This window comes from Malurus melanocephalus, unplaced genomic scaffold (genome assembly GCF_030028575.1).
Source record: "Malurus melanocephalus ecotype Western Australia unplaced genomic scaffold, MMel_1.1 scaffold_417, whole genome shotgun sequence".
Classification (NCBI taxonomy): domain Eukaryota; kingdom Metazoa; phylum Chordata; class Aves; order Passeriformes; family Maluridae; genus Malurus; species Malurus melanocephalus.
In genome coordinates this window covers 236,473-250,738 of record NW_026623649.1, presented here as the reverse complement: position 1 = coordinate 250,738, position 14,266 = coordinate 236,473, and the positions used below count along the sequence as shown (strand labels likewise).

Genomic DNA, 14,266 nt, shown 5'->3' with positions numbered 1-14,266 from the left:
TGCATTTGTTGGAAAAAGTCTGCAAAGGTGTAGATTTCCACATTACCTGACTGAGGAAACACATGGGGACTCGTGATTAAAAATTAACACCAGCAAACAACTTTCTGAAAACATTGTTTTATGAACTCTCTCGATTAGTGCTTTCATTATTCATATAAATACACAGTTACACAAAAGCAAATAAGGAATTTAGGCAAAAATAAATCTTGAGAACAGATTCTAGATTAATTCCTCTCTGGAAGACACAATACAGAGTAGACCACAAGGCASTGTTTACACTTCACCATCAGTTGCTCTAAAGGCAGCAAACCAAAAATCTAAGTTTCTTTTCCCACTATGTAAAAAAATTTTATTTCAATGAAATAAATTTTTTCTGTTAAATTTGTGATCTCTGAATGCTGGGTTCATGGCCCCTCTGCACAAACCTTGAGTCAGATCCCCAGTGCATGGCGTAGATTTTGGCTAAGTGACCTCTGAGCGTGCGCCGGGTCCGCATTTGGATTCGACCCACTGAGTCCAGACTTGTTGTGATCTAAAAATAAACAAAACAAACCCCTGAGATACTGGGAGCTATTTTTAATGCACAAGATAACAAAAATACATTTGAACTTTGATAGAATATTATCTATCTTGGCACATAACAAAAACCATTAAAAACGGATACTGGTGTACACCCAGCAACACCGACACAAACAGATTTTACAGAAGACAGACATAACACTCTTCACAATGGCTACAATTAGCTTCAGGAAGCTTTTTTAAAAATACTACTACATTATACTATTTCAGTTTATTAAATCTGAGAGTTTTCAATTTAAACCAATGAAAGAAAATGCTCCAGTATTTACCACACTGTTACTTTTTAAAGCATGGCAGAACTTAAAATGCAAAATACTACTGTTTCCAAAAAACTGCTAAAAGATGTTTATTTGAGTCTTTCTAAATATATTTAACACAATAAACATATTCTACTTAAAAGGTAAACTGGAAGCAGGATCCATTAAGATGGTGGGGGWTTTTAAACTGGTTGGGKTTTTYTTTGTTTTGTTTATTTGGGTTTTTTTGGTGGGGCTTTGTTTTGTTTTAAATAATTCTATAAATACACAGTACATTTCCAAAGGCTTCTTTCACTTTATTCTTTCAGTTACTGAACATGAACGTGCTACAGTCACAAACTGATATTTTTATTTTTTTATCAAGTAACAGCCTACACAAAGAACAGGAGCATACCTGGGCCAGAGTGGTGTCACTACATGCTTTCCTGGCATCCTGAAACAAAAGAATGGAATAAGTTGAATTGAAAAAGCAACACTGAACATCACCCAAGAGTGTCTAAAGGAAAAGTAACTCTTGAGCTAAACTTCAACACACTCAAAGCCACACACCACCAACAACTGACATGCCACTATTCCTTCTGTCACCCTAATTTGTTTTATTGTCCAAGGAGTCTAAAAAGCAATGGCACACAAMAAGGGGTAGTGGAGGAAAAGGGACTTAAGAAGGGCCATGCCCCAGCAGCCTTTGAATCTCCCTTTCTACAGACTATGGGATTCAAAGGCATTTGGAGCCATCCTGAAGTCCCAGTGCCTACCCTTTTCCCTGTACTCCTTCCCTGGGGTGGATGTGCTTGCTCAGGGTGTGCTGAGCACAAGGGAAGAACTGATCCACCTGGAAAAGCAACCACATATTACACAGGATTAGCAAGCTCTGTGCCACACCAGGCTCCTGCACAAATTAACCTGCTGTTGGCTGGGAGAGGCAGCATGAAAATCACAGGCAGGATCCAGGGAGCAGGACAGACAGCAGGATTACCAAAGCTTAAAGTGAGGATGGACTTGACACAAAATGAAGGAAGAAGAATGGCCCAGAAACACCCTCAGTCATTTCATGGAATGGGYGGTGCTCAGATCTCCATACACACACTCCATGGGTTTTTTCCTATCTCAGCCCCTATGGACACAGGACTTGTTTCCTGCATATGATTCAACCCAGCCTGGAAAACAGACTTGACTTTCATTTGCACAATCAGAGTCCCAGATTGACCCTCTGACACAGGTGAGCTCCACTGAGCCTCACCTGCAACACTCTGATTGTGCAAGACCTGGTTTTAGTCACAACTGTGACTGCACAGCTCTCCTGCAGCTCAGCCCCATCCTCAGAACACACAAACAGGAACATGGTCAGCACCTCCTTCGGAGAAATGGGGTTTAAACTGCTTTAAAATCAGACAGGAGCCRTGCAGYRTAAGTTAAACTGGGTTTAAACTGCCTTAAAATCAGACAGRAGCCATGCAGCGTAARTTAAACTGGGTTTAAACTGCYTTAAAATCAGMCAGAAGCTGTGCAAGCACAMGCTGAAKTTAAAACCATCARTAGCCACAGAACCCTCTCAACTCCTGGCAATTTCTCCAAGCTGGGCAACCACTGAAGCAGCCACCCAAAAATGATGGTGCCTCTTCACCAGCACTTTGTGTGTCCCTCCAAAGCTCAACCTGTGCAGGAATGGCACTGTCCCCCTTGAGAGCAGGAACACAAACATTTGCTAGCACATTTTGGAACTGCCTCAACACGTTCAGGCTGGGATCCTCAATTTTTTTCAAGCTCTTGGTTGAGAGTTACTTGACATTGCAACTTTAACATTTCTTAAGTGCGTGTTTATTTTGACCAACCTTTATAGCTCTCCTCCCAAAAAGCAAGCCKGAGAGTGGATTAAGTAATCTCAACTTATTTTTATAATGTCTGAACTGTAGAAATATTTATAAAATGTTGACGTCTGGAATCAGGAGGGGTTTAAAATACCAGAGCAGCAAATCTCTTAGCACTCAGGACTTACTTCATCCACAGGAAGAAATTCACTGGATTTTAAAGGACTTGATTTGTTTGATTTATCAGAAATACTCAAAGATGTTCAACAGAAAATGAATTCTGAATGCAGTCTGAATGAAACAAGCATTTCTTCTCTTTAAGAAAGAGCTATTAGCAACTCCTGTATTTGAGGCTTTATTGCCTCAGGTTGCCATACAATTGGCAAAATTGCAGGAAAAGGAGAGTTTCAACAGGCTATTTGAATTCTTACATTGAAACTGTATTTCTACACATGCATCACCATAACAGAATCATTAGTGTCAAAACATAAAAAGCTCCTCTATGTAACTGCAGATTTTTCTCAGTTCAGGTAGCAGACAATGAAAAATTTGTGAGAAAAATCTATCTGCTTGTTCAGTGTGCAGCCCCACACTTTCCTAGCACACACTTCACATTACAATTTTTTCCCCAAACCACATATTTTTTAATATATTTTGTGTTATTAGTCCAAAGTGTCTGTTTTGAATGACACTATGCCAAGTAAGCAGCACTTGTAAAAATCACTGTCCTCAATTTCAGTTCTCAWAATGAGGACACACACATCACATGGGAACTTCTTTACAGACTGAACTAGAAATTATCTTTAACCATCAAGTCATCTGACAGATATCWGACAATTCATTGTTCAGCCTTCCAACTTCCTGCACTAAAAGTTCCTGCAGTCTTAGGTTGTGCATTGTGCACAGAGCAGAGCTCCTGCTACAATAACTTCATGGGGAGACACAGGCACCCACACCACCCAGATACTGCAAAAATAGAATTAAAAGTCATTAAATGCTTCTAAAATATTGCAGACTAAAGTCCACTGGGGCATAGACAGCTCTGCACTGCAGTTTCTACACTTGAGAAAGTTGTTAGGTACAATCTTATCTAGACCTCACTTCGAGGCACAAAGCTGATTTTTTGTGATTATATTGTTAGAGGAAATAGCAGWCAAAACCCAAGAATTGTCAACAACTACGACAGCAAAATGTTACCAATACATAAAATATCAAATGCTGTTAGTGACCTCATCTCTTTTAGGAGCTCATCAAAAATAATTCCTSAAAATTACCAGCCCAGTAGATATTCTTGACACTTAAAACCCCCTATTTTTTCAGATGCTGTATCCATCCTCTTATCCATCCTAAACAAAAACTGTGCAATGATTTAATAACCAAGATAAGTATCCATCCATACAAATATGAATTATTTGGTCAGAAAGTTTYATGCACATTAAGTCATCAGAAGCATTTTTAACTGCCTATTAATCTGAAGTTAGAATTMAGCACCAGGTACCCAAGCCTGCATTCAGACCCCAAGAAACAACCACCCACTGCCACTGCTGAGCCAAGGGACTCCAAAGGCAACATAACCATGGCTACCCAGCTACATCTGACAGATCCAGATACAAGTTTGGGTGGTAGAGTTACAAGGAGATGTTAAATTGAACTAAAGCCACAAAATGGAGTCATTAACAAAGGGCCAATCAGATTTTTACGTTCCAAAATTTAAAAAAGAAGCTAACGTTCACGCAGCACAAACTAAGCCCTCTAACTTGCCTGGTAGTTCTCTCTTCACACAATTTTGCAAGAAACCAGACTGACTGATCACCAAGACTGAACAAAGATTTAACTGGATCCCCTTGACATAACAGAATGATATACATAGCATGCAGAGGAAGAACTGAAAAACTATGTACCCTTTTTAGCAGTGCAATTCTSTAATAAAGCTTAAATTGGAAATCAAAAGGAAGTATTTTAAGCTAAAAATTATTTGTATCCTTTACAGAGCTGCTGGAAGGGGCACCCTTTTACAGTGTCACAGCACTGACTGATCCCCACCCTGTCTTTCCACAGTGTATGAAGTGAGAACAGGATGCAGAATTTTCTTTGGATGGCACTGCACAAGAATTCACCCCCAGCTCCAGYCCTGACACATGAAGTGTGTTCAGCACATGGCAGCCTCACACTTCACAGGAGACACCATAAAACAACTGCTGCCAGCAGATGCCATGCTAAAAAAAGCCTGTGGGCATGCAACATATTCTAAGAAACCTGGACTCTTCACTGATAGGAATCTTTGCAAATAAGGCATTCCTGTATCAATCAGATTTATGAATGTTTYGTGCTTTGAAAATTTGGATGAAAAATAAACAGACTTTGAAGATCCTTGTTATACTTTACTGAAAACTGCATCACTGAATTATAAAGGAATGTTGCAAAAGGTTCCTGGMAAACTGATTTTGGGCATGACAGCTCATATTTGGTTTATCTGCACTGAGTAAATACAACARAAATGCAGCACGTATGGGGCATCACCACTGAATAAAAATAAACTCAACAGGAAGCCAAGAAACAGTGCTTGCAGAAATGACATCCACTCTGGAAGGCTCTCTCACACTCCCTGCTTTGACCTCAGGCTTCTCAGGGGTCACTTTCAGCCCAGGAACAAGCTTTTCTAAGACCCTTAAGCCCAACTGTCACGCCCAGGTTCTAGAAGTTTGCTGCTCCACTCTGTTTTTAAAAACCCAGCACATAAAACCTGCAGAAACACATACACCCACTAGCACCAAAACTCAGTGAACTTCAACAGGAAATAAAACATTTTGTTCAAGAAATATTACAAATGCATTTCATTAYACCAATGGCTTTTCTGATTTTTAATCAAATATTCTGCAAACATCTTAAGCTCTGCACAAGTTAAACAAGAACAACTGATAAATCTGTACAGTTTAGCTCCTCAAAGGRGGAACTTTATCATGGAAAACATGCAATTCACAATTCTTACTCTGATTTGGTTTCGCAGCTGCTCTGCCTCCTGCCGTAACTGCTCCAGCTCACTCATCTTCAGCTTCTATTTCTCACACTCCACTGGTGAAGAAAACCTGCCAATAAGAGGGAAGAGATACTGAAAGTTATTTTTTTTTCTCTTTAAAAAAAAAAAAAAAAAAACCAAAAACCCTATGAACCTGTGTACATATACATTTTTTTACTCTACTTTTAGAAAGGCTTCCATAGATAATCCCTTTAGTACCCTGTGTTAAAGAATTTRGCAAGATCTAAGTGATTTCAATTCCTGAATTACCACGAAAAGTAGAATTAAGTGAAGTCTATTTTGAATATAAAAGCAACTGTCAACAGAATCACCCAGTGCCCTTTATAAATCTATTTGGTAGCAGCTCTCTGCTCACCCGCCCAGAAATGTGTCAGTGTGTGCCYRGGATGGCAACACAGAGCAGAGGCTGCAGGTCCCCAGTATTCACCCCTGGGCTGTGATACAGGAACCTTGCACAGGACATCCAGGGCAGACTTGGTTTTAATTMCATATGAAATTTTTGAATCTAGACTACAGCAGATTTTCCCCACTTTTTTCTCATATTTTTCTCAGGCAAGGTACAACAATCTTTTCATTTCAAAAGCACCCACAGAGTGACAAGGGATAGCAAAGACCAAACCATCCCTAAAAGCATCCTTGTGCTGATACAGCCCTCAACTGCTAAAGCAGTTGTCATGTGAACGAGGACTCAAAGCAAACTTMATAAAAAGATCAATTAACAGTAGGACCAAATGCAGGAACATTTTCAGGTTAGTAATTTTTTTTCAAATCAGATTTTTGCACGGGATTTTTTCAGTGCATTGAACAAAGTTTCCTCAGATCAATTTTCTTTTTTTTTTTTAATCCCCAGAACAGCAGTGCAGGCAAACACCACTAGAGACCTCTTAAGTCTATTCACACACACACAGACTCCAATATCCTTGAAGTGAAAGTAACAGCAGCAAGTAAATTGCTCACAAACAAGCCAGGCACTTATTTGTAATTTTTTCATGACAGAAAAAGCACACCAGAAAGGTGATGATGGTGGTCCCATGACATTATGTAAAAAGCCAAAACACTTCTAGCTTACAGAAGAAGACAGACTACTACTCACAAAATGAAAATTGAGGAAGGAAGGAAAAGAAGCAGGAAGAAGAACCTATTCAAAACGTTAGTCTACACTTCCTATCTAGTCCACTAAAATTGGCCAAGAAACAGAGGAAAAAAGGTCACACTGTGTCTGGCAAATTGTAGACCCCTAAGGAAACCCCTTTATTTGGTCKGATTACTGGTTCTCTGCAGTTCAGTAGTGATGTGCTTTAAAACACTGAAAGCTTTTTTTTCATCCATAAAACCTGACACTCAGATTAAAAGAGTGAGAAGTTTTGGTTGAAAGCAATTTGTAATAAAATAATCGTCCTTGGACTAACAGTTTATACAAGTGTTTGAGAGTTACAAGGTTTATTGCTCCTCAAGAAGAAAAGTATCTTCACTGAGTATCCATCCACTTCCTTTCAATCTCAACCTCTGCACTTCCCACAGGTATCACTTCAAGTCCTTTTCAGAAMCAACTCACAAACACCCACAAGTTGGATCATCTCCAAATCAAAATACATCCTTATCAGWAAGAGGGATGGTGACTTAGTTCTAACTAGTATTTCCAGCTATGTGTAAGCAAATTGTGAGGTTCACACCTTTCCCTTCCTTAAACCCCTGCTGTGCTCAACTACGAAGATGTTGTAACTCATGTGTGAATTCTCTGGCAGATTACTCCATTTCCTACTACGTTCCTTTTTCAGAAGCCCAGACTATTTAACATTGCTTAATGCACAGCAGACATAACATACAAGTCATCAACACACATGTTCAATTTTAAAAATTAAGCGTTAAAAACATGACTTTAGCACACACATTAAATCACATACCTTCACAAGCTACCAAGTTTAATTACAACCTTAATGCCTTTAACGGGGATATCTCTATGAAATAAAGCCCCACTTTTAGTTCTGATAGTGTCAAATTCACCTTTTCAGTATGATTTTCCTTTTTTATTCTAGAATCTACTCAAAGGTGGCACAGACAAAACAATGGTCTCAAAGTCTCAAGCCAGCCAGCCATGCTGCCTGCCAACGTTTAGTAGTCTTGTGTGCTATTTTTAACAGGAGATAAAGATTCCTAGCAGGGAAGTTGATGTATCTCTAATTTTCTGAGAAGGGAAGTGAGCTTCTGCCCTGTGAAGTGCCACACACTTCAGTGCTCTGTAGACAGGCACTTCAAATTCTCAGAGAATTACTGATCATAAAGAAAGTGTCATTATTCACAACTGGAAGTACGCATGGCCAGTCACAACCACCCAAAGTYAGGGGATTTTTCTGTTCATAAGTAAAGCTGTGGCTGTAGCACTGCACTGGCATTCAAAGATCATCAATGACAATTCTGCACATAAAGTCAATGCTAATTAATGTCACTCATCAGCACTGCTCACCACTGATGCCATTTCTGCACCAAGCTGCACCAGCAGCTACACAGCTGCTGAGCTTCACAGCTTTAAATCGTGTTACACTTCTCCATATTCCCACATGGACAAACTCCAGAAGCCTTCTCACTCACCCACATGGCTTCAGTTTAAAAATAATTCTGAAGCGAATAAAAGGATCCTTCATATTTTTGAAAGAAACCCTTTTTAGTAGTGGAAAAGCCCTAGCAGCAGCAGCATGTTGTAAACCTGCAAAGCCTYAAGCATTACTGCTCAGCAGAAAGGTGTCAGTGGTTCAAGGTCAGGCTCTACTTCAATGAGCAGAACAGCCTTCGAGCCAGCACACGCTTCCACAAACAAAATCCAGGTTCACTTCAGAATTACTCTGGCTTTAAGCACTCAARTTCCTTTCCGTACACACCATTTAAATGGCAAACTCTGAGATATTAAGCTATGTATAAACACCAAGATACTACAGTAAACAAACTAAGTGCAGTTCAGCTAYTAAACTGAAGTACATCCAACAGCATGCACTGCCTGGCAGCAGCTCCACTGCAAAGGTGTTCAGACCATCATCCACCATTAAGAATTTAGCAGAACTGGGAGAAAGACGCTTCCACTTGGGATTTTCACCTTTTTTTCAAGCACTGTTCTCATGTGCCCACAGGAAGTTACAGAAATGGAGTGGGTWGGGAGGAAGCTCTCACGGATCCATTTCCAGATTCACACTAACTCTGCAAGCAGYGTCTCTGAACTCCTGTGAGATTCCTGTGGGAACATCCCACTGATGTCACCACTCAGGACAGCAACACAGAATGCAAGCACATGCTTGGAAGCTTGGAACTGGATGCATCTGTGTCTGTTTTGTTACATCTGATGCTACAGCACTGTGGATAAAGAGAGGCAGTTATGTGCAAAGATTACTATCCAGACTAGACTGATGTGTTATAATTTTGTTTCTAAGCCTGTCAGTGAGGTGACCAGTGGAGCACAGAAGAACTGAGATGCCTGGCAGTCCTGGCAAAGCAGAGAATGCATCCTACAAAACTGCACCCTACAAACCTGTCCACAGTGCAGAGAAGTGAGACATCACCACAACCTTCAAGCGTGCTACCAGCATCAGGTAAACAACTTGGGTTTTATCAGATTAAATACTGGGACTGCTTTGACAGGGATTGCCAACAACAGAGGTAACTTCTGTGTTGCAGATCTTTCCTCATACAAACCACTGAAAACCAGTGGATTCAACATCAACCCATATCAGGTTACAAAGGACACATGATGCCCTTTTACTCTCGCCTCCAAGATTAAAATACTACAGCCAGGAAGGAGCAGCTTCACAGCCTGGAAAAATATTCCAAATATGAATTTCCCCAGGAGCCCAGCTGTGCTATACACAGTCAGACAAAGAGCAAAGCCATCAGCTCTTGYACCTGTATAGGCAGAAAGAGTGAGGATTCCTCCTGCCATCTCAGGAGACTGGGRTAACATGGTATCTACTTTTTGGACTTTTATTTTTAAGAAATGTTGAATCAGAGAACAGATATTCTCAGTTTACTCAGATGCAAAATATTACTGGTATCTGCTTTTCAGCATTCAGAGGTAGCACCTCTGATGAAAGAGATCAGAGATGCTTCTCTTCAAATGCAAYTCATGATGTGCATGATGCACTATGGAGAGTTTCACCTGCTGAGGCCTTGAGGGGAAGAGCCACAGGACAGGGGAGAACTTTTATTACCTTTGGTAGCTGAGAGTGTGCCACTGCAGGACACCCCAACCATCAGGAAACGGGGTCAAGGACACGAGATGCTTCCATCAGAATCAACAGCTCATTGTGAGCATTAATTTGTGTAGCCAGGGAGGCACATCCTTGCCCTCAGTCATCTGCAGGCTGAGCTGCACCTCAGTGCAATTCCTCCTCAGTGGACTTGAACAAGTGAATCTACTGACACCAAAATAAAGTGCCTCCCAAGGCAAAATAATTAACTCAGTCAGATCCCACAGTATATCYAGTGCCAAGGAAGCCACCGGCAGGTTTGAGTGCTCCACAGATAAATTACTCCTTACACTTTTCTGATTCAGTAGCAGCATCATTTGCTARGATTTTAATTCTTCATTATACAGGCAGGCAGTGACTAATTACCCCAGGGTCTTGTCTCCAAAGCATTCTCTCTGCAACCTGTGGACTCAAAACTTTGTGGCTGGCAAAACAGTCTTTTTTTCTGCAAGAGTTACTGGAGAAGTGTCACTCTGCCCCTCCCCACAACAAAGCATTGCTATTTTCATGCCAAATATATAGAGATTAAAGGGACTGCAAAAAGAACAGTCTGTTTGTATTCTTACGAGCTATCAACCAGAGTTGTTTAGGTAAGAACTTCATTTTGTATCAAAAAATCAGTTTTTTAGAACTGAAGTAACTGCTTACCTATCCATATCAACCTCAGGTTTTCAACTCCTATGCAGCAAGATCTCAAAGTGATCAACAGACAGCAGGAAAAAGGAGCTTTCACATCATTTTCATGTGAATATCCCTACTAGTGATCATACAGGTGGCTAAACATAAGGAATGCTAACTATAGCACTTCACAAAATACAGGGAAAAGACACCAAGGAAAACTGCAGCCCTCTCAAGGGACATACATTGGTACCTCACAGACACACAGGCTGCAGACACTGGGTTCTGGCTCTGAAGCTGAGCCCTGCCAGCACACACAGAACAACACTTTAGATATTGAGGATGTGCCAGAGAAGGTTTTGATTACACATTTTTTCATTTAGTGACACTAAACAAGAACTCTGGCAGCTTTGCCCAGTCATTTATGTCTCCCCAAAGCCATTAACAGAGAAGTCTCACTTCTTACAGCCTGAAGAGAATGGATTTGACATATTCAAAATSTATAAACTTGGGCATGATAGACAAAGCCCAAATCAGGAGAAATCTCTGCCTGCACAACAGTCATTTAAAGYAAATCCATTAATGCTGTTCTGCAGTTACACACCTTCATTATATAAAGTATTTCAGGTGGAATTTTACATAATGTATTTTCTRTGGCAGAGCTGTTTGAGAACCACACAAACACACACACTTAGCTCTCCATGGAGGCAAATAAAACATTTAATGGCTTTTTTTACTATACCTTGGCCCTATGCTGCCTCTCCTTGGTTTCTSAGAGACCTTTCCAGCTACCCATTCTCCCAAGCCTTCTTTGTTCTGACTTGTAGCTGTACTGCATCAATAAACAAAGACAACAAAGCAAGGAGCTTTTATACTGGTCAGCTAATACTTGAATCACAGTAGAATAATGCTGGGATAAGTTGAAATAACAGTACATAAGGGCTGTAATTGCATCATTGCGTRCCTTGCTCTTTCCCTCTCCTCTCAAACCTCTCTTCAATGCATCTGCCTTGTTCCTTTATCTTTAATCTATATTTTTGAGGAGTGCACTAACTGAAGAACATTTTACACACACCAGWTAAGTAAGGGAATAATTGTTATTCCCTCAAAAAACAGTTACCATTTAGAAAAGAAGCCTGGAAATCCTAACTGAATCTTCTCCTTAAGATTTTTAAATGTTCTTTTTGTCACAAGGAATTAATTGCCAGTCTGATTTCCGATCCCCAGGCAGATGCAAAGGAGAGYTCTCCCATGCTCAGGGCCTCTGGTCTCCCCAAGAAGAAAACAGGAAGCAGCCTGGGTGTGACCTCGTTTGCTGAGGTCAGTGCTATTGTTGCACTTCTGCACATTTTGGAAGTGTTTTAAAGTGATATGTCTCCATTATAGCTTTGGTACAAAAACAGGAAATAATCAACCAACGCCTCTCAAGAGGAAGGGTATGAGCAGAACTTATTTGAACACCCATTCCTCTAAGAGATACCATCCCAAATTTTAGGGGACCCATGAATGTGTGTGCTCAAAACTGCATGGACAGCTGGAGAGGAGAGGCCACARGAGAGGCTGAAGGAAACCAGGAATGAGTGGGATTGGAGTTCTGCCTCTGCTGTGCCCCCATGCCCTGAGCACTYACACCAGAGACCAACCCCACCCACCAACCGGCTGGCACAAGTGGTTTCAAAGCAACATCACTGCTCCTTCCTCCCTTCACCAAAACACCTCAGACCCACTCATCACAAAGAACAGAAATAGGTGCCATTTTATACACACTCAGCCGGTGATTTGAATACAACTGTGGAATAAAGCCTGCCACATCAAAACACTTCTATTTACCACAATAACTATTTGGAGTTATGAACAGAAGTCATCTGAATGAGACAAATATAAACTTGTGTGTTCTCCTTAAGACTTGGACTCTGTAAAYATCACCCTTGAGTGTTTTTGGGTCACAGAGGGGAGCAGAGGAAGCAGCAGCCCSAGCACGTCCCACATCTCAAAGCCATCGCTTGGCTCACAGAGAGCAAACCCACACAGACCAGGCTGGAACTGGGTCATCTTCAAGGTCCCCTTCCAACTCAAACCACTCTGTGATCCCACAGGGAGCAGCCCCAAAACACCAGGGCACGGCCCACACTGGGTTTGGTGACTGCTTTGATTACGGTTTCCATGGAGAACAAACAGACCAACAAACACTGACCTTGCTGACAGCAGTCACAAAGCAGACAAAGGAAATCAGTTCAGAAACTCAAGTGAAATCGTTCTTAAGTTTACTAGTGTAAGTAAAAGCATTGCTGACTTTAGACTGTTACCCTTCATTTGGCTGACAGTTCATGAGACTGGTGTCTTAAGCTCAGAGATATGGGARTTTATTTCTAAAGCCCAGCTAAAGTCTAAGCCGTGTACATTCATAAAACACACAGAGAAAGGCCATACTCTTTTTAGCCCAGACACACCAGATCATAGGAAAAAACCTCAAGAAATTCAGTGTCAAGCATAAGGCTGAGAAAAGCACAGGAAGGAAGGAATTTTTTAAGTCATGAATATTTCACAGTCCAACAGTGAGTTTTCCAAAATTAACATTCTTGCATCTTATATTCATTATTTTCGTTTCCAGGTCAAAATGTTTTGGTACATAAGGACAGATTTATTTTTATCACACTCTCTGCAACCAGAACTTCATGTGAAATTCAAATTTTCCTGTCTTTAGTGACTATAATAATGATTCCCCAGCAAAATCTTGGTTCACTGATCTCAAGACAGTCCATCACTGAACAAATTATTATTGGTTTTGCAATTCAAAACATGTAAAAATTTGCAAGAAAGATCTTAATGAAGCAGAAAGATACAACCATAAGTARGAAGACAGAAATGGTTCCAGTCCAATTTCTTCCTCGGGGACAGACAGGTGGACACCCATATGGGGTGAGCTGAGGGTTTTTGTCTCTTCAAATACCTAGCCATACCCAGAAGCTATTCTAATATTTTACTAGGAAAAGTGTACTGCAGAGTGACAATTCAAAAGACTCTCATTTACATTTAAATTCACCTCTAAGCAAGTTTGACTTTGGATTTTTTTAAGGGGCTAATGCATTGCTATTTACTGAAGTGGCATCATGTCGGGCCAAGCAGTGCTATGCATATAAAATCTGGTCTGGCACCTACAGGCACAAAAGATTACTGAAGCAGCCTCCTGTTATCTGAGAGCGAGCAGACTGCTCAGCATGCATGAAAAGCACCAAGTGCACAGAAAATTTTAGGTTTAAAATCAGTGGTGAAGATACACATTAAGAGAAACTACAGTGTATAGAGGAAAAGTGCCTCCATTCAGCTCAAGATGACTGTTCACTCGCCTGCAATAATTTCTGGCTGACAGTTTTTGAAAGTGGAGCGTTCTCACACTCTTGAGGAGCAGAAAGGCCAGCAGTACCAGTTACACACACACACTGAATCCTTTCAGATGTCTCACCAGCCATGCATTTGATGTACAGAAGATCCTCAGCACCCTTCCCTCCTCCGCTCAGCCCCGCACACTCTCCCTTGGTACCGACTCACAGCGGGGCATTATTGCTGCAATCACATAATTGTAAGCTTACAGCTCACAGCTGGAGCCTTTCACAGCAAAACAAGGCAATGCAAACATTTCTGCTTCTCTTTATACTGATTAGCCAAAGATCCGATAAAACTATTGTCCTCAGGTCTAATTTTGATTTTGCTTTTTGTTCACAATACATTTCTGGT

General features: G+C 40.8%; 1 protein-coding gene across 1 annotated transcript in view; it reads right to left on the bottom strand.

Annotated features, from left to right (window-relative positions):
- The window catches only part of GNB4 (G protein subunit beta 4), a 30,099-nt gene that overhangs the window by 8,575 nt on the left and 7,258 nt on the right, over positions 1-14,266 (bottom strand). Inside the window, exons 2-4 of the mRNA XM_057379686.1 lie at positions 5,634-5,730; positions 1,231-1,269; positions 426-532 (exon numbers count right to left, since the gene is read on the bottom strand). Coding sequence (XP_057235669.1) covers positions 426-532; positions 1,231-1,269; positions 5,634-5,690 — 203 coding nt within the window. The 5' untranslated portion in view covers positions 5,691-5,730. The remainder of the gene's footprint in view (positions 1-425; positions 533-1,230; positions 1,270-5,633; positions 5,731-14,266) is intronic.